Source organism: Argiope bruennichi, chromosome 2 (genome assembly GCF_947563725.1).
Source record: "Argiope bruennichi chromosome 2, qqArgBrue1.1, whole genome shotgun sequence".
NCBI classification, from domain to species: domain Eukaryota; kingdom Metazoa; phylum Arthropoda; class Arachnida; order Araneae; family Araneidae; genus Argiope; species Argiope bruennichi.
Window position 1 is genome coordinate 140,741,817 of NC_079152.1, and position 19,655 is coordinate 140,761,471.

The window sequence follows — 19,655 nt, forward strand, 5'->3', positions numbered from 1 at the left end:
CCGTAGCTTAGGCAAACACATCCCCAGATCTATGAACATCACAGTCAATATGACTACTGCGAGTCGGCAGAATGAGTAAATTGGAATATCTCTGCTGTATATCATTGAATAATTTACAGCGAATCTGCAGTTTCTATTTGGGTCTGCTGCAGGGTTGAAAGGTAGTGAATCAAGTGAAATAGAGCCGCAGAACACGAGCAGTGAATGAGTTTTCACCAAGGTACATTTTATTATAAGATCTGAAACACTCTGTATTAAAATAATTTGCTACATTTTATTGTGAAGCCCTACTTGCTATACTTTTATTTTGTTTCTATATTGTTTAATTTTTAATTATCTATTTATATATATATATATACAATGGAAAAAATAATAAAAAAGTAGAAAAAGCATTGTATTTCATTTTATAGATTTTGTATTATATATGTATGTAAATATTTGAAATAATTAAATTGTTATTATAATAAATGCTTAATCTCACATTTCTACGCATATATATATAAAAATAAAATGAAATAAATGCCACCAGCAACAAATGCAGAAATTACAATAACCATCATCATCTCGTATCTAAATATATGAGGACAATCCAATAATAAAGAACGCAGGTAAGAGTTCGATGAAGTTCAAAGTTCAATGTTGGCAAGAATGGCATAACTCAATAAGTTTAGTAGTGTAGTAAGTTAGATAGAAAAGCCTTTTTATTCTAGGCGTCATTAAAGTTCCAAGTAGGAAAGAAACATTTCATGTCTAATCTCAGAATAAACAAAGTTTAAAATGCATAACGATTCAGATTTTTGAAAATCGAAAGAATGAACCAAAGCAAAATTCATTTTGGATTGCAATGAACGTACAGACTGAATATTATAAGTTCGCGAAAATCCGACATTCGGTACCAAAAAGTCAAAGATGGATTGAACATGTCTGAAGAATAATCCAGAGAAGAAAAGAGACAGACCAAAGAATTGACACACAGATGACAACTGCTCAATAGCCGAAAGTTTTACGAGGATCAGATAAATTCTTCACATTAAATTTCGTGATATTGCTGAATTCACTGGAATTTTTAAGTTCATGAAAGGATATGCGAACTAAATTTCCAAGAAGTTTCTGCTTTCTAGGTGACAAAACTGCTTTCCAGTGAACTAAGAAAAATCATTCAAATGAGTTCCGCGCTTCAACATTTAATCTCATACCATCTAAAAATATGAAAACGCTCATTAGAAGCATCATTATTGAAGGTGGGATCTAATATTACGTTCCACTCCCAAATATGAAAATAGCAGTAGATGACATAGAAGCACCAACTTTCCCCAGTTCCAAAAAATTCTAAACTCCGCCATCCGTTCGCAAAATTATGGACATTGTCTTTTGAGATTGGGAAGGAACATGTTGTGTCATTTCCTCAATTTGCTCACCATCATAAACTGTTAACGATGCTAAGAAACTCCTCAGAAATTGCTAGAGGTAATAGAAAGAAAAGGCCAGGCCTATTAAACGCAAGAGTTAAACCGTTGCAAGATAATGTAATATCCCATGCATCAAATCAAAAGAAAGCATAGTTGGCACAAGAGATAAACGACCCTTTCAGATATTTATTTCTTCGTATCTTCAACGATATTTTTTATTGAAAAAATGTTATGCAGATCTGAAGGATTAGTGAATCCTCGTTCTAGCAACTAAGCAATCTCCCGAACGGATAATCAAATTAATGGCACGCTAAGATATATATATATCTCAATTTTTATGGAAATTATGTAAAGAAATAACGAAAATTATTTTTGAGAAATGCATTTAACACAGCGTTTCTCAACATTTTAGTATTCGCGGGCCAGTTTTCAATCATAATTTTCAACGCGCCCCCCACTTACAATAAAATGTATACAACAATAATGTATACTGAGTATTTTGGATTCTGTTTTTTAAATTATTTTTAACTAACTGCCAAAACAAGAGTAAAAGCGAGCCAACGTTGGCGAGAAACCACTTCTGGCATTTTGCTAAGCGGGCGTTGAACAGATGAAACGAATGAAAGCGGAGAAAATTTAAATATTATATTTGAAATGAAAGCCAAACAGGGAGGTAACGTTAAAAGAATATGAAAGTAGAAAAATTCGTTAATAAAAGTTAACCTAGACAGGGTGAGCTAAATTTAGAAATTGGGAATACATTTTTTCGAATAATAAAAGAAGTGAAACAAAAGCATGACTAAACAAAAGAGAAAAAAATTAGTAATGTTTCTGGAAGGGAATCCACACAACAGATGCCATCTCGAGCATGCGCAGAGCAAATGTTTTCTCATAGGAAGAAGGAAAATGTCCGATAACGCAAGTTTCAATTCCAGCCAGTCTCATTCGAGTCGATCCTTCTATTGCTATCGAATGTGTGTCTATCGTGAATGTGTATGTTATATATGTTTACGTGTTAATTGCAATTCACCATATTAAATATTCACGGCAGCAGATTTATGCAGACTCATGGATAAATTTTTAAGCGGATGTAAACGAGCATTAGACGATAGTAAAGCATCAACTAGTACACAGACGAGCGTAGTTCCGAAAATAAAATTAAAAAAATTTTCTCAATAATACTTAAATTTTAGGTTTACCAGTACTGAAGTAAATGAAGAAGAAAGGCCCTTGTGTATCATTTGCCCAAAAATGTTGGCTGCTGATAGCATGAAAACAAATAAACTTAAACGGCATTTGGAAACTCTTCGTAGTGAGTACGTCAACAAACCCAGAGAATTCTTCGAATAAAAATTAAAATCATATAAAAAGCAAAAATCATTTTTTAAAGAAACTTTGTGAATAAAAATGCTTTAATTATATCTTAAAAAGTTATTTATAAAATAGCCAGATGTAAAAAACTTTACACCATTGGTGAGGAGTTTATTTTGCCAGCAGCAATCGATATTGTAGAAACTATGTTTGGAGATAATTTTTCAAAACAATTTCAGTCCATACCTCTTTCAAATGATACTGTTGCTCGTTGAATTGGTGATATAGCTGAAGATGCACAGTGTCAGCTTTTCTCGAAGTTGCGTGACAAATTGTTTTCAATACAGCTTGATGAAGCAACAGATAGTAATAAAGAGGCTCATTTAATTACCTATGTTCGATTTTGTGATAATATGTTAGTAGTAGAAGAACAACTTTTCTGCAAATCCATAGAACTCAAAACAACAGCGCTCGCATTGTTTGCTATTTTAAATGATTTTATGAACGAGGCAAACATAGAATGGAAAAATTGCGCCGGAATATGCAGCGATGGTGCTCGTTTAATGTCCGGAAGATTCTAAGATATACAAACACTTGTAAAACAAAAATCGCCCCAGTGAGTCTGGACACATTGCAGGGTCCACAGAGAAGCTTTGGCTTCGAAAGAAATGAGTCCTGGTCTGAATATTGTGTGAACTACGGTTGTAACCGTAATAAATTATATAAAAATGAGACCCCTTGAAACCGAGAATCTTTTCCGCACTTTGTAAAGACATGGGTTCAGTACATACAGCGTTACTATTTTATTTCGAGGCAAGATGGTTATCTCGTGGGAAATTTTTGCAACGTGCTTATGAATTAAGAGAAGAAATCGCCATTTTCCTAAAAGAAAACAGACCGGTGGCAGAGAAATTTTGCAATGGTATATTTGTGATGAAATTGAGCTATTTGGTCGACATATTCGAGAAATTAAATAATTCGAATCTTCAAATCCAAGGAGCAAATATACATATGTTGGATACGAATGATAAAGGTAATGCTTTTTGTAGAAAATTGGAATTGTGGAGCAGAAATTTAAAGTAAAAAAACCTAACAATATTTGCAAATGTGGATGATTGTACTAAAACTTACAAATCTGAAGAAGAACATGTAAAAGTTGTTTTTGTAACCATTGAAAATCATTTAGCCCTGCTAGCAAAGAATTTTAAAAAGTATTTTCTTGCTGACGACGAACTGATAGCAAATTACGAGTGGGTTAGGGATCCATTTCCTAAGACTCCAGAAGGACTCTCAATTGATGAGAAAGAAAAATTCATAGACTTTTGGTGCTTGGTTTAACACGCATTGCCAAATTTACTTTAAATTAAAGTATTAAAACATTTTTACTTAATAAAAACTGCCAGCCATGTAAATAACAAAAATAAATTTTAATTACAAATTAAATTAACAAATATAGAATATGATACATTGGCCGTAATTCCATCGACCAGCACGAGGCAGAAGTTCTAAGCCAGCTGGCGAAAGCAGGAAGTGAGTCATTCGTATTCGTTGGAGAGCAAAGTTCATCTCCGTAGGTATGATTGATGCTTATCGCCAACTGGCGAAACAAACAGTCATTTATCGCCTGTTTGGCCGCTGCACACTCCCTCCGTAGTCTCATTGGAAATGGACATAACGACGTGGGGGTCGAACTTGTCGGCCTGAGCGAGTTGTTTGCCTTGCTGGAACGACGATGGATGTCTCAGCTGGAAGTGTTTTGGTACACTTAGTAGTGGAACTTGCTTCTTGCTTGGCCGGTGGTATACTGGAACACTCAGGAGGAATTATAAAAGCAGGTTTCAGACAGTCTATGGATATGGTATGGGAAGTTCCCTTGATCTCGAGATCAAAAGTTTTCTGTCGCCTGACAAGAACTTTGTAGGGTCCATCATATGGTGCTTGTAGGGGTTTGCGTACACCGTCATGTCTCACAAATACATGTGAACACACGTTGAGGTAAGGATGCACAAAGATTGTTCTTTGGCCATGACAGGACGTTGGAACTGGTCTCATCGTTGCAAAATGGCGTTTTAAGTCCTCCACAAGCTGCTTGGGTGATGCGTCTCCAGGTGTTGGATCGAAAAATTCTCCTGGTAGTCGCAGAGACTTGCGATATACCAGCTCAGCAGTTGTCGCTTGTAGATCCTCTTTGAAGACGGACCGGAATCCGAGTAACAAGGTGGGCAGTGCTGCAGACCACTGATCTGTGTTGTAGGCTTTCAAAGCTGCCTTTAATGGGCGGTGGAACTCTTCGATCAGGCCATTGGCCTGAGGATGATAAGGAGAAGATCTGATCCTTTTAATTCCTAGTAGCTTAGAGAGAGCACGGAATAAGTCACTCTCAAACTGTCTGCCTTGGTCAGTAGTAATTCTTCTAGTCAGCAGGACAACCAAATCTGGCTATCCAGTGCTTAAAAAAATTTTGCGCTACTGTCTGTGCTGTCATGTCTGGAATTGGTACGGCTTCTGGCCATCTCGTGAACCTATCTATCATTGTTAAACAATAATAGTTTCCTTGAGAAGGAGGTAGAGGGCCTACAAGATCCAGATGCACATGTTCGAATCTCTGTGATTGGTCTACAAATTTTCCTACTGGGGTCTTAGTATGGCGAATTACCTTCGACTTTTGACACGGGATGCAATGCTTTGCCCAATTGTTGCAATCTTTTCGATTGGAAAGCCAAATAAAACGCGATTGAATTAATTTTGAAGTGCTGTGAATGCTAGGATGAGATAAATTATGTAGTGATGCAAAAATTTGTTGACGAAATGATTCAGGAATATAAGGTCGAGCTGTACCTGTTGATACATCACAATAAATGGGAGTTTCGCAATTTGGAAAAACAATTCTTTTAAATTGTAATGTTGCAGAATTATCGATTAAATTTTTTAATTCAGAATCAATTTGTTGTGCTTGTGCAATTTCGTTATAATCTATGGGATTTGGCATGTTTATTGCGTTTATCCTCGAAAGTGCATCTGCTAATATATTCTCAGAGCCTTTTATGTGGTGAATATCGGTGGTAAATTGGGATATAAAATCTAATTGTCTAGCCTGTCTCGGAGAGCATTTGTCTAAGCGTAATTGGAAAGCGTAAGTTAACGGCTTATGATCCGTAAACAAAGAGAAATTTCTAGCTTCAAGCATATGCCTAAAGTGTTTGATAGCAGCATAAGCTGCTAATAACTCTCTGTCATAAGCGCTATAGTTTCTTTCTACTGGGGAGAGTTTCCGAGAAAAGAATGCGAGTGGTTGCAATTCTTCATCTACTAATTGAGACAATGTCCCTCCGATTGCAAAGTCTGAAGCGTCGACTTGTAAAATTAATGTGGCATCTGGTTTTGGATGTGCCAATAAAACAGCATTTGCGATTAATTGTTTACAATTTTGGAATTCTTCTTCCGCTTTATCTGACCAGACCAATTTCGTTTTATCATTCTTTTTTGCGCCTTTTAAATATGAAGTTAAATGTACCTGATGTTTTGCTATGTTCGGTAAAAATCTACGGAAGAAATTTAAAAAACCTAAAAATCTTTGAAGATCTTTAACTGTTTTTTGTTGTGGATACTTGAGAATTGGTTCAACTTTATGGGGTAAAGGTTTAGTTCCCGAACTAGTAATTAAATGACCTAAGAATGGAATTTCTGACACGCCAAATATGCATTTTGAAACATTTATGGTTAGTCCATATGTGTTTAATCGCTCCAGTACGATTCGTAAATGAGCTTTATGCTCTTCTTGACTGGAACTAAATTTTAAAATATCATCCAAATAGACATAGCAAAATTTAATATCTCCCAGGATTTCATTCATGAATCGCTGAAATGTTTGTGCTGCCCCACATAGTCCAAAATTTAAAAATGGGAACTCAAACAGTCTAAATGGTGTACAAACTGCGGTTTTTTGTATATGATCCGGATGGACTGGTATGTGAAAATAAGCACGGACTATATCAAGTTTCGAAAAAATATTTTTACCGTGGAGTGCATTGGAAAAATCCTGGATATGGGGTATGGGATAACGGTCCGGTACAGTACAGGTATTCAATCTCCTATAGTCACCCACGGGGCGAATGTTGCCTGAGCTTTTGGTAACGGCATGAAGTGGAGATGACCAAGGTGATTTTGATGGCCGGCATATGCCTTGATCCATCATGAGCTGAAACTCTTTTTTGACGGCGTCATACATTTCTGGATTTAGCCTTCTAGGTTTACTATGGAAAGGCGGACCGGTTGTTTCAATAAAATGTACCGTATTATGTTTAACAGGTTTTAACCCAAATGTTAATTTTGTTAATTCTGGGAATTCTTCCAAAATTTTATGGTATACTGATTCACCAGAAATAAGTTTTAACTACGCATAATTTGTTAATTTTGAAAATATTCCGGATTGGATAAATTTAGTTACATTATCAATAAGTTTGCGCCCTTTGAGATCTATTAATAGGTTAAAGGTTTGTAAAAAATCCGCCCCTATTATTGGAACAGGCACATTAGCAATTAAAAATTTCCATGGAAAATTTCGCCGGAGACCTAAGTCCACATTTAATAATTTAGATCCATAAGTGTAAATTTTGGAGTTGTTAGCTGCAAAAAGTTGCAGAGAATCAGGCTTTAGATTTTTTTGGGTTTTTTTGAGCGGTATGCACGAAACATCCGAGCCAGAATCAATCAAAAATTTGAAATGGGATCTTTTATCAAAAACATGCAAACGATACGATTGCGCGGCTGCCGTCGATGTAGGTTGATCGACAGCCGCTATTGCGAGTTTTCCGGATCCGCGTTAGTTGAGTACGAACATGGCGATACACATTTCAGTGCCTTTTCTCCGAAACGCGAATGATAATAACAGAATTTTCTCCCATGATCACCGGAACGCCCATGCAAAAAACTGCGCTGTCTGTTTTTCCGATGGAATGGGCCTCTGCTTCTGTCGCGGGAAAGCCGTTGTACCTGCTTACTTAACGCGGCGATTTCGCTTCGGAGTGCAGTAAACTCATCCAGAGTGGAAGCTTTCCGCATGGCATTACTTTCCGCGCTTCGGCTTACGGCAAAGACGCTACTATCTGTTGAGGAAATACGGACCTCGGCAATTTTGTCGGCCATGTTGGCCAAATTGTCCAGGGGTTCAGAACTTATTGATAAAATTGCCTGCATTTCTGACGGCAGTCTTTGCAGCCATAAAGTTTTGAGGAAATCATCTTTTATGCCTGTGCCACCACCGAGTTCGCGCATCTTTCGGAGTAACTGCGATGGTTTATCGGCGCCTAAATGTAGTTCAGAAAGTAGTCGACGGATCTGTTCATTTTCCGAAGCGGAAAATTCGGCTATAAGTAGAGTCTTTAACGCATCATATTTGTTGGTGTCAGGAGGTCTGAGTAAAATATCAGCAACCGCTGATAAAGTTTCCGGATCAATAGTTGCAATCAAAGGATTATATTTTGTAAGATCATTAGTTATTTTTGTTAGAGCGAAATTGCTTTCTACTTGGATGAACCACAATTTTATATTGTTCCTCCACAGCGGTGGTATTTTCACCGAAAGATGGGACACCTGCGAATCTGTCGGATCATCAGCATTGACAGTTTCGTTTTCAGAATTAAGCATTTTTGGTTTCTCGTTGTGGAAAACTAATAACTTTTACAATATTTACGAATATCAGAAAAAATTTTGATTATTTAAATACACGTGTTTTAAAAAAAAATTTGGGGGTTAACAATCATAATAATAAACATGGTAGCCAAAACGAAAGTAATAAGAAATTAATACTTCGAATATGAAAAATAATCAAAAATTAATGCTGAATATAAATAATAAGATTTCTTCGCCAAAATAATGGGGAAATGAAATATTGACCAATCACAGAGAAATGAACAGAAAATTCGAGCACATACCTGGTCCTTGATGCATTACTTCTCGGCACAATAATCCAAAATAATCCATTACGAAAAGTAATTGAGAAGCTCAATCGCCAAAATCTGATTTGAGCATATTTTAGAAATTTTGAGGCTGGACTTCGCAAATTTTAGAAAAGTAAAAAAGGAAAGTACCGGGTCACCAGTTTGGTGCGTGGTTTAACACGCATTGCCAAATTTACTTTAAATTAAAGTATTAAAACATTTTTACTTAATAAAAACTGCCAGCCATGTAAATAACAAAAATAAATTTTAATTACAAATTAAATTAACAAATATAGAATATGATACATTGGCCGTAATTCCATCGACCAGCACGAGGCAGAAGTTCTAAGCCAGCTGGCGAAAGCAGGAAGTGAGTCATTCGTATTCGTTGGAGAGCAAAGTTCATCTCCGTAGGTATGATTGATGCTTATCGCCAACTGGCGAAACAAACAGTCATTTATCGCCTGTTTGGCCGCTGCACACTCCCTCCGTAGTCTCATTGGAAATGGACATAACGACGTGGGGGTCGAACTTGTCGGCCTGAGCGAGTTGTTTGCCTTGCTGGAACGACGATGGATGTCTCAGCTGGAAGTGTTTTGGTACACTTAGTAGTGGAACTTGCTTCTTGCTTGGCCGGTGGTATACTGGAACACTCAGGAGGTATTATAAAAGCAGGTTTCTAACAGCAACTAAAAGACAATTTAGTAATAAATCACTATATGAATTTTGGGCAGGACTAAAGGATGATTTTTCTCCATTAAAATAAGGGCATTTCGCATTGACCATTTTCAACATCCTACCTTTGTGAAACTAAATTTTCTGCTGTGGCTTCTTTGAAGACAAAATATAGATCTCGGTTAAATATAGAAACAGAACTGATAATGGCTATTTCTAATATTAAGCCTTCCTTCGAAAAACTTTGCTCTGCAAGACAGGGCCAAGGAAGTCACTAATAATTATTAAATTTGTTTTTCATTTAGTATGTTTTGATTAAGTAAGTTTTTTTTTTTACTTTAATAACTTATTAAATATGTCGAAATGTATTTTGCTTTCTATATGTGTGCTTTCCTTTCAGTCAGTTAATCAATTTTTTTTAAATAATATTTTCTCTTGGATATTCTTGCGCCCCACAGATTGAGAATCGCTGATTTAACATTTTCCAGATTAATAATCAAATTTTCGATAAGATTTTCTTTTTATCTATCATTAAAATCATCAAAAATACTCAATTCTGAAAAAGTATTTTTAGTTGCATGGAATTCTTCGAATGATTTGTCTTTCATATCATATAATTATCTTTCGATGATTGGATCAAACTATACTATAGGGCTTTGGTGATTACTAATGTTGATTAAGTTTTAATTTTTTTGGATAAATATGTTCGATGTGAGAGGTGAAATTTTGGTGATTAAATGTAATTAAATCGGCAAAGTATCTAAAGTTTTTTCAAAGAAGTGAAGAAATAGATTAGCCCCTAGTTGCAATTGTTATAGTTTGTTACACTTTTTTTTGTCATATTTTTATTTTTTGCTTATCTATTATTTTCTCTCTCTCTCTTATATATATGTGTGTAACTATCTTTTATTATTGTGCAAGTCATTAGCATAGAAAACATCGTTAGTTACAAATAAATGGTGCAAATAAGCTTATGCTGATTACGTGCCTTTTCTTTTTATTTATTTTATACTTAATAAAGTTCATTTGTTCGTTAGCAATAATGTTTTATTTCTTTTGAATTTATATTAATATAAAGAGTGAAACAAGAAGAGAACCTCGTTTATAAAGTTAAGAAATAAAGAATGAGTAGGTAGCTCGTTACCAATCAAACAAGACTGGTCAGAGCTAACTAACTTTATGTACAATCGACATTCAAATATAAAAAATAAATATTTAAAAATAGTGGTAAGTGTAAAACACCAAATATGTACAATACGATTTAGTCACAAAATAGTGGTAAGAATGTTTGCGTTAAAAGTAGTGGTGGAGTGTGCTTCCACAAATACATCATTTTTATTTCTGGAAAAAATAATAAGAATGTTTGTATACATTTGAATGAACAAAAACTTTATTAAAGGCAAAATTTCTTTCAGAAAAATGTTTCGATTAACTGGAACTAATCTGTGTAACTGCAGAAATAAGAACATATATTCAGTTTAAAATAGTTCCTCCTTTCATTATGTACCTATTATTTTTACTTTCAAGCAGAATATTCAATAATGCTTTTAAAGTCAGACAAATTTTGAAATAAATAAGTTGAATAATGTTATATTCTTAGTATAGAGATAAAATAACGATTAAAAAGAAAAATATAAATATTTTTAAAATCGCTTAGGCTTAAATAAGATGAAATAGTATTTTCTGTTTTTATTTCTTTCGATGCAAAATTCATTGCAGGATTAAATAAAAATTCGATTGAACAATTTGAAGTGCAAATGAGTATTTAGTCTTTATTACATTTTAATTATATGAGTCAGAAGTAATAATTACGAATTAAATATTCATCAAAGCAGTAATAATTATGAATTAAATATTTTGAGTCTCAAAATTAGTTTTAAAATGAGTTTAAATTGAAATAATTAAACAAGGGGTTTTATTAATTAGTATTGACTAAATAATAATAAATAATAAAATAAACTTAATAGTCTTAAGTTTGATATAAGCTTTTTAAAACATTATATGCAGATATTTTCAAATATTTCTACTTTATTTAAAAGATAGATGAAATTGTCCACTATAACTAAACCTGCTATAATTTAATGGAAGGATCTTGATTTTGGAGTCGAAAATTTTAATCCGATTCAAACAGATATTTTAGAATACAAACATCTCAAGCTATTGTAGGTTGGAAGTTTGATTAGTAAACTTTTGATTAGAAACTGGATTTTGAGTTGATAATTTAAAAGTTCTGAAAACATAATCGTGTAAATATTTGCTTCATTTTGTGACCGATTCTATAAATTAATTCTAAATTATTCAATAAAATCCTGATGTATTAAATCATAATGATTTATTAATAAATGAAACGTTGCATAAATACATCCTTTATACATAAATTTACTTTTTTCAAAATAACGTTTAGAGACTGAATACGATTCGCATTATTTTTTGATATTTTCGAAATATAAAGTTTCTTCACGAGAATTATTTTCTAACATTCTTAAAGAACTGTTTACTTTATTTCACTCTAATGCATTCGCTTCATTCTCCTTAAGATAATTCTGTTCGACATTTGCCAACAAAATCCAGACATGATCCAGACTCAATCACCTATCTGGATAACGAACCTTTGAATAAGAAAAAGCCTCTATTAGGTGATTGGCCAAAAGTGCTTCTGACTTGAGCAACCTTCTTTTATTGCTCTTGTCTTAACGACGTCACTCCGGCTGACCATCAGCAAAAAACAGAAGGAGAAAGCCAGGAAGAAATAGAAAACGCAAGAAAGAGAAATGAAAGGCTAACCAAAAAGAAAATAGGTTTTATTTGGCTTCAGGGGACATATAGGAAGCCTAAGGGATTTTCCAAAATTGATCCTATGGCACGTGATCTTTGCTTTTTCCGAGTAAAGATTTAAAAAGTTGGGCAACTTCAGCCGTCACAAATGACTGGAAAGATCGTAAAACTTTGCTTTTTGCAATTTATGAGTGGCAATGACGTTCTTAGTGTCAGTTAAAAGGCCTAAACACATTTTTCCCAACACATTTAATGCGGCGCAGGAGACGTTGTTGGAGCCCAACCCAGATAGTAGATAAGTGTATAATTCTGCACGAGAACTGCCACGGTAAAGTGGGTTTACGCCGGTGATGAAATTTATATTGCAAAAACTACCTCCTGGCATGCACTGGGTGAAAAAATATTTGCATTTCTTTTTGAATTTTTCATCTAGACTTCTTGATGATGGAATCGCACAGGAATATCGGAAATGTTCCTAAAGAACAATATTATGCCTAATTTTTTCCCTTTATCCTTGACAGTCTCATAAATTTTAAAATTTCTGTATTCAAAACCAAATATTTCTATAGGAGAAGCAAAAAGCAAAATCGTTATTAAATGTTTAATTGTTTTTCTTTTAATCGTTAATTGTGTTAACCTATGCGATTTCAAAATACAAACTATACCATCGATTCTCAATATGTTAATACTTTTAATATCACTTAGTCATTTTTACGTTTATTAATATGTATATTACTTTTACTAGGGAAAATATTTATCAAATCTAGGGTATAAAATTTTTAGTAAATTAGAAAAATTCAATTTAAAATAAACCTTTATTAAATTTACATATGTACATTATTCCAATGGGCTAGTGTACAAATTCATCTTAATATATATAAAAATGATTCTGGTTAGATGTTTAAGCAATTTCCATATCTCCTCCTAAACAGCTGAGTGGAATAAATCAACAAAACTATGTCTATTTATTGCTTAAGAGAGAGAAAAAGTGCAGCCAGTTTTTCACAATTCAAATATCAATTTAATATTCAATTAATTAGAAATCAACCAAAATGTTGCCATTTTTCAGTAGCAAAGTCAAGGAAATTATAAATTTAAAATTTTACCATTTCAGTGAAATCATATTCTTTCTTCATGATATTTTTTTCAAATTTACTTTACTTTTACTTCTTTTTAACTTTCTTTAGAAAAAAATGTAAAATCAAAATCATTAATGTTAACTCTGATTTATTTTTTAAATTTTTGTTTTCCTTTCAATACAAATCCTTCTATCAGCTCTTTATATTTTTCATTTGTGTTAGCCTTTCACCGATTTCGTTTATTGTATTCATCATTATTCATTATTATTCATTAATCATCATTAAGTAGTGATTTATCGATGCTAAAGGCATACATAAAATAATTGCTTAAACGAAGTAATGTCTTGCTAGAAAACTAAACAGATAGTCCACGATAGTAACGGCTTTAAGTTGTGAGATATTAACCATTATTTTTTTCCACGGAGTAAATTAAATTATTCCGTGTAAATTATTTTAACAAATTCGAAGTAAATTATTTCGAAAAAAAAATTGTAATGTTTTAAAGAATTTTTAACATTCTAATTTTTTTAAATATAATTCAGGATGGTAATAAATTTTATTACTTATTACCATTCAAATTTTAAAGCTATTACCTTTTTCAACGATATCAATTTCATTTTGAGCAATTTTCTTTCCAATTGTTATTAATTCTTTAAAAATGTAAAATAGGTGATTTTTGAATAAGGAAATTTATTGGTACTCCTTTGTTGAATAATTTCATGACTTTGAAAAACTCTAGCTCTATTTTTTTTTTTTTTTTTTTTTTTTTTTTTTTTAGTTTCTCTCCTACTTCAATTCATAAGGCTTGAAGATGTTTTTTTATGTTATAATAAATTGCATCAAAGTATTTCTACAATAAAATTATTATATACCCAAGAATTTTAACCCCGAGCAGAGTCGGATATATGAACTTGTATATAGGATAAAATGAGAAAGAAAATTCTTTAGTTTTCCATTCATTCAAAAATTGTAATTAAATTCTTTAAAATATTTAACTTTATTTTTATATATATTTATGCTTGCGGTTTTATGTGCAAGCATAAGCGTGTGAATTGCAAATTAATTTTGAATACAACAAGATATATCATGGTGCCTATTCAGTAATTTATATTTAAAGTTTATTGGTACAAGCTTCAAAGATATATTTACAAATATATTTCAAATAAATTAAAATAGAAAAGCATAAGGATAAGAGTGGCTACTTAGTTCACATGCACAAAAGTTCAGGAAAAATGTGCACCAATACAATATAAAAAAATGTATGCAGCATACATGTAAATGCGTCATGTCACTTAGAAACAGATGAAATTGAGACAGTAATAATTTTCAAATATTTCTCTTTAATTCCTTTGATACATAAAACCGAAAGAGACGTAAATACCATTGCATAGTTTCGAAATTTAATTATAAAGCTCATTTTTTTTATCCATTCGCTAAATATTATGTTCCTTCCTTTTCCCCATAAAGATAATCTTCATATTATTAGAAAAATAATTTTGAGATTTAATTTGTTATTCTGAAACTATGCATTTTTAAAAATAAATTTTGATCAAAGAAAGAACCGTTATTTATAAGAGTTTATTATTACGATATTAGAAATTTAATTAATAAAAGTACACTTTGACATTCATCTTATTTTTACTCTTTTATATTCAACTTAACTTGTTTCATATATGTAAAGATGCAATTTTGTAATGATTTATTCATATACCTGCCGATGTGTTATGTTTTTTGATTTTGATAAAATATATCAGTTTTCAAATTCTAAAATTTAGTTATCAATTATACAATTTATCTTTAAAAGAATTCCATTTGAGTGGTGCCACTTTGGAAGAGATTTGTGAAAAAAATATGATTTTAAAATGTTATTATATTTATGTTTATGAATTATGAATTAAAGACCAAAAGATTAAATATTACATAAAGTTAAAAATGATGATTTTTGTCTTGCTTATCTATACTTATAATAAAGCTCAATGTGTGTGTGTGTGTGTGTGTGTGTGTGTGTGTGTGTGTGTGTGTGTGTGTGTGTGTGTGTGTGTGTTGACGCTCTACAGGCCAGACCGTTTGACCTACAGCTACCAAATTTGGTACATGTGTACCTCGGAGGTTGGGAATGTGCACCTGGGGTTCCTTTTTTCGAATTTTTAATTAGAATTTTAATTATTAATTAAAAACTAACTTTCCCGCCAAAAAAATCTTCCATTTTCCCCACCGCCAAATGAGTAAGGCTTCAGTTGTTTTTTTCTCCCAACAGTAATGAGACTAGGGTTCTTAACATTTTTCGGCGGATTATTTCAAATGATTCTGTTTATTTTCTGAATGTTTGATGCATTTAAAATTAAACATTGTTAATGAATCGATCGTTCAGATTTATTCTGAAGTACTTTTGAATTAAAATAAAACAGAATAAAGGAAATTAAAAATTTCTAATCCGCATAGCGTTACTCCAACTGGCGTAGAAAAAAACACGTATTTGCGTAACGTAACTGGCGTTGAAAATTCACGCATGCGCATTGTGTTCTGAATTCCGCATTGTGTTGACAATTATTATCAACGGATGCGGACTGGATTTAAATTATTTTTAGGTTCGTTGTATGCTTTTGTAATTAAAATATATTTATGTTAGTTATATATTTTTTGTATATGCTTATAGTTTTATGTACATCGTTTTTTAAGTAGTTTTTTAAAAACCTGTTTTCAACAGTTTATTTTAAACGATTCGTTTTATTTTCTTTGTGTTTGATGCATTTAAAATTAAACATTGTTACTTAATCGATCTGCTCATAATGAATCTAAGAAAATTTTGTTGACAAATTCTTGATATATTAAATAAATTAAAAAAGATATTCTTTAGTGCCCTAAAGTTTAAACACTGAGTGACTCTATTTTCAGTAATCAGATTATAAAAAAATGCTTTGTTTCAGTAAAAAATATTATTATATTAATTGAAGATTAATTTATTCCACTTTAATTTAAAGCATAAATTCTACGGGATCTAACAGAAAATTAGAGAGATGCATATTACGTTATGACTGAAGGCCTTATTATGAATGAATTATATGACAATCAAAATTTTAAGTTTTAAAATATTTTGATGAAGAAGCTATTAAAGTAGGAATTGCATAAAATATTTAATTATTAAAATTTTAACGAACATTAAGATTAGCGAACCGGCTGGTCGCCAAAGGCGGCTAGTAATAAATATAATCTTTGCTCGAAAAGCCATTTAATACTAAAGAATTTACTGATAAATAGGATGATAAAACATGTTCATCTGGAGTTCTGAAAGTAATAAAGTTATTGCAAATAAAGTATTTTAAAACTGAGGAAGTAATTATTCAAAATATTATTTAGCTGCTTGTTATTTGGACATGTGTTCACAGAAGAACTATTGGAATTACATGAAATAATAACCGAACTAATAGGAAGAAAATAATTAAGGTGCTACATAAACTCATTTAAGCAAAGATGTGGATATTCGCAAAATAGTTCTTTTGACGAAAGGCTTTACTACTTTGTTTCTGTTTTAACAAATTTTCTTTTTAAAATAAATAAAGTATAATTATAATCTTTATCTTTTCTTCTTTGTTAATCTCAAAAAGAAAGTAAATTGCTTCTTTAATAATTCATAATAATTGTAATCATTCATCTTTATTCACCCTTTCCATTCGGGAAATATATAAACTATCAAATTAAATCTATAATATTTCTTAAATATACCATGCTGAATTGAGCTAAAACTCATGTATTTCAATAACTGTTTCACACTGAGTATCTTTTTTTTATATAATTTATTTCATATTTATTTAGCAGCAATAGAATTCTTGTTGAATTTGGAGAAGAATAATTACTTGGATGACAGGGCATATCCTGACCTTGGTGCGATGGTTGTAAAGGATAAGAACATGCCGCATGTTTGGACATATTCTGTACTTTACACATCGCATACATTAATGTTGCGATGTTAAGAATTTCTGTCGCTGATTTCTAATGTTCAATAAAAGATATTCCAATATTTGAGATCGAATAATTAGGAAAGGTCTAAGTTTCCTGAATTAAAAGTTCCAAAAATTTTATTTTTCAATACAAATATTTTTGATAGCAATATATTTCCTTTTACTGGTGAAAAAGCTATTATTCAGATTAAAAAGAGAAGCAAACATTTAGTTGTTTATCATTTAAGCAGAGGGTAAATATGCCAAATATCTTAATACGATGATGATAATAATAAATTATAATTAAAATAATTATCATGAAATTCGTGCCCAAACAATTATAGGTTATGCTATATTTGTTTGGGCCTATACTTGTTATATATTCCTATATTTGTTATGAAACAAATATAGGAAAAATTCTCAAATTTCTTTCACTTAATGCTAATTTTTTTTTCAACTATTCTAATTTTGAACAGATTAATTGTGTTTAATGAAATGTAAGTTGTTTTATTAATGGACCGGAAAACTCAGAGGGTTGTTAGTAGACATCAAGAGAAATAAAAATCGCAAATCAAGTTGAATGCTTGAAAAATCTCTAAAAACACCACTAAGTTTCGACGTTTAGCTAAAACGAAAAAATATAATAATGACTGTTGAAAGATTTATTATATTATTTATTATAAAATCTGTTGGAAATAGCTGCCTTTGATATCATTGTACTGTCTACAATGATGTAGAAACAATATCCGAATGTGCTCGATAATGTCATGTATGCTTTTGATGTTTACAGCAGGGACGACAATCCATTGTTGTGGCGATAGACCTAGCGTAAACGAGAAATTTAAGGTGATACCATATGAAGAGAATCACAAAAATTAAAATCTGGCAAATGTAAAAGTCACGATCAAGGAATGGGTCCCGCATATCTAGTGCATTTGTTTGACTGTGTAATATCGAAGTGATTATGCACCTCGCAGAAAGATTGCTGTGCTATCCTCATGCATGAATTAATCTATGCCTTTGCACTGTGGCCTGTACACTAGAGTAGAACAAATATTGACTTTTTTTTTAGATTTTAGTTTGGTTATAGTGTGGGAAAATGGATTTTTAGGTTCAAAAACAATTTTAAAAAATGTGGTGGCAATATTACATTATCTTGACGTGCTGCAAAGAGATTGAAATTTGTAAAAAAAATGGAAAAACTGGAAATTTTTAAAGTGGGTCCTTAAAAATTTATCTTAGATTTTAACATGGTAATAGTTTGGAAAAGTTGCCTTTTAGTTTCAAAAAAAAAAAAATTTGGTTGCAATAATATTTCACCTTGAGGTACCACAAAAAGCTTGAAATTTGTAAAAAAACTGAAATTCTTAAAAAGAGCCTTTAAAAATTTTCCTTAGATGTTAGTTTGATAATAGTGAAGAAAAGTTAGATTTCATGTTGAAAAAGAATTTTAAAAGATTCTGGTTGCACTACAACAATATCTTGAGGTGCCACAAAGAGCTTAAAGTTTCTAAAAAAAATTGAAAAATGAAACTTTTATAAAATATTTTTATGAAATTTTTGTATATATAATATAACAAAAGATAATTTTAAATACATATAAAAGCATTACAATTGGAAAAAGTTATTAATTACAAAGTATAATAATAAAAAAAAAATATGTTTTATGTCAAATTTTGCATTTCTTACTTCTGTACCCTTAATGATTACAAATGTTATAGCAGCAAAATGTTTGTTTCTACTTCATTGCCACATTAAACTGTTTTTTTTAATTAAATTTTGGCATATTCACATGTGAGTCAATTTTTACCCTTATGTATCCTCCTCTTGCTGTTGAACCACAGACAGTTTGAGCCGATTCGGCCACCATTCTCACAGCTCTTTCCACTGCTTGCATGTGACAAGGAAGCCGAAAAAAGTCGATAACCGAGTCCCCTATACTATTTGGTTCACCTTCAGATGCCTTCTGTACAAATTCTTTGAGAGAGTCACTGGAAACATGTTTTAACAAAGAGTGGGATATTCAGTTACGTCATTTTCGAACCATGTGATCATGTCGATGCAATCCTTTTCGTCGAAGTTTATCTTTGGAACTTTAAACTTCCTGACTCTGTCTTTACTTTCTATCCTTGCTTTTAAAACATGTTGTAAACCAAGTACTAGCTGATTTTTACTGAGTACTAGGATATTTTCTGAAGTAGCAATGTACCCATATCTTCGATTAATCTGGTCTATAACGTTCTTGAGATCGTCAGAGAGATATCATGAATATGAGAAAAGGTAAAAAAGATATTTGAGACCATCAGTACATGAAAGTTTTAACTTAATATTTAACCACACAGGCACTTTGTAATTTTATCTCTTCTTGTCCATTTGATGGATCTAGTTGGTTTGCCTCTTTTTGTAAAGAACACTGTTGTTCTTCAGCGTTGTCATTGTCTTCAGTAATCGTTTCTGATATACGATAATTTTTTTTCGGTTCTTGATTACATTTAACTATTATCTGTAGTTCTTCACTCTTTCTTCCTC

General features: G+C 31.9%; 2 protein-coding genes across 2 annotated transcripts; both read right to left on the reverse strand.

Annotated features, from left to right (window-relative positions):
* Window positions 1–4,376: 4,376 nt before the first annotated feature.
* Window positions 4,377–6,948, reverse strand: LOC129962362 (uncharacterized). The gene is made up of 2 exons (XM_056076109.1): window positions 6,738–6,948; window positions 4,377–5,065 (listed from the first exon to the last, which is right to left on the reverse strand). Exons 1-2 carry the CDS (start codon window positions 6,946–6,948, stop codon window positions 4,377–4,379), a joined length of 900 nt encoding a protein of 299 aa, XP_055932084.1.
* A 569-nt stretch (window positions 6,949–7,517) lies between these two features.
* Window positions 7,518–8,366, reverse strand: LOC129962364 (uncharacterized). The gene has a single exon (XM_056076110.1). It carries the CDS (start codon window positions 8,364–8,366, stop codon window positions 7,518–7,520), a length of 849 nt encoding a protein of 282 aa, XP_055932085.1.
* Between the last annotated feature and the right edge of the window lie 11,289 nt (window positions 8,367–19,655).

Excerpts from the sequence above, each read along its gene's own strand:
- LOC129962362 (XM_056076109.1), bottom strand. The coding sequence starts at position 6,948 with ATGTATGACGCCGTCAAAAAAGAGTTTCAGCTCATGATGGATCAAGGC. Across the intron at positions 5,066-6,737 it reads TTTTTCCAATGCACTCCACG|GAATTAAAAGGATCAGATCT; the intron begins GTAAAAATATTT and ends CTAAGCTACTAG.
- LOC129962364 (XM_056076110.1), bottom strand. The coding sequence starts at position 8,366 with ATGCTTAATTCTGAAAACGAAACTGTCAATGCTGATGATCCGACAGAT.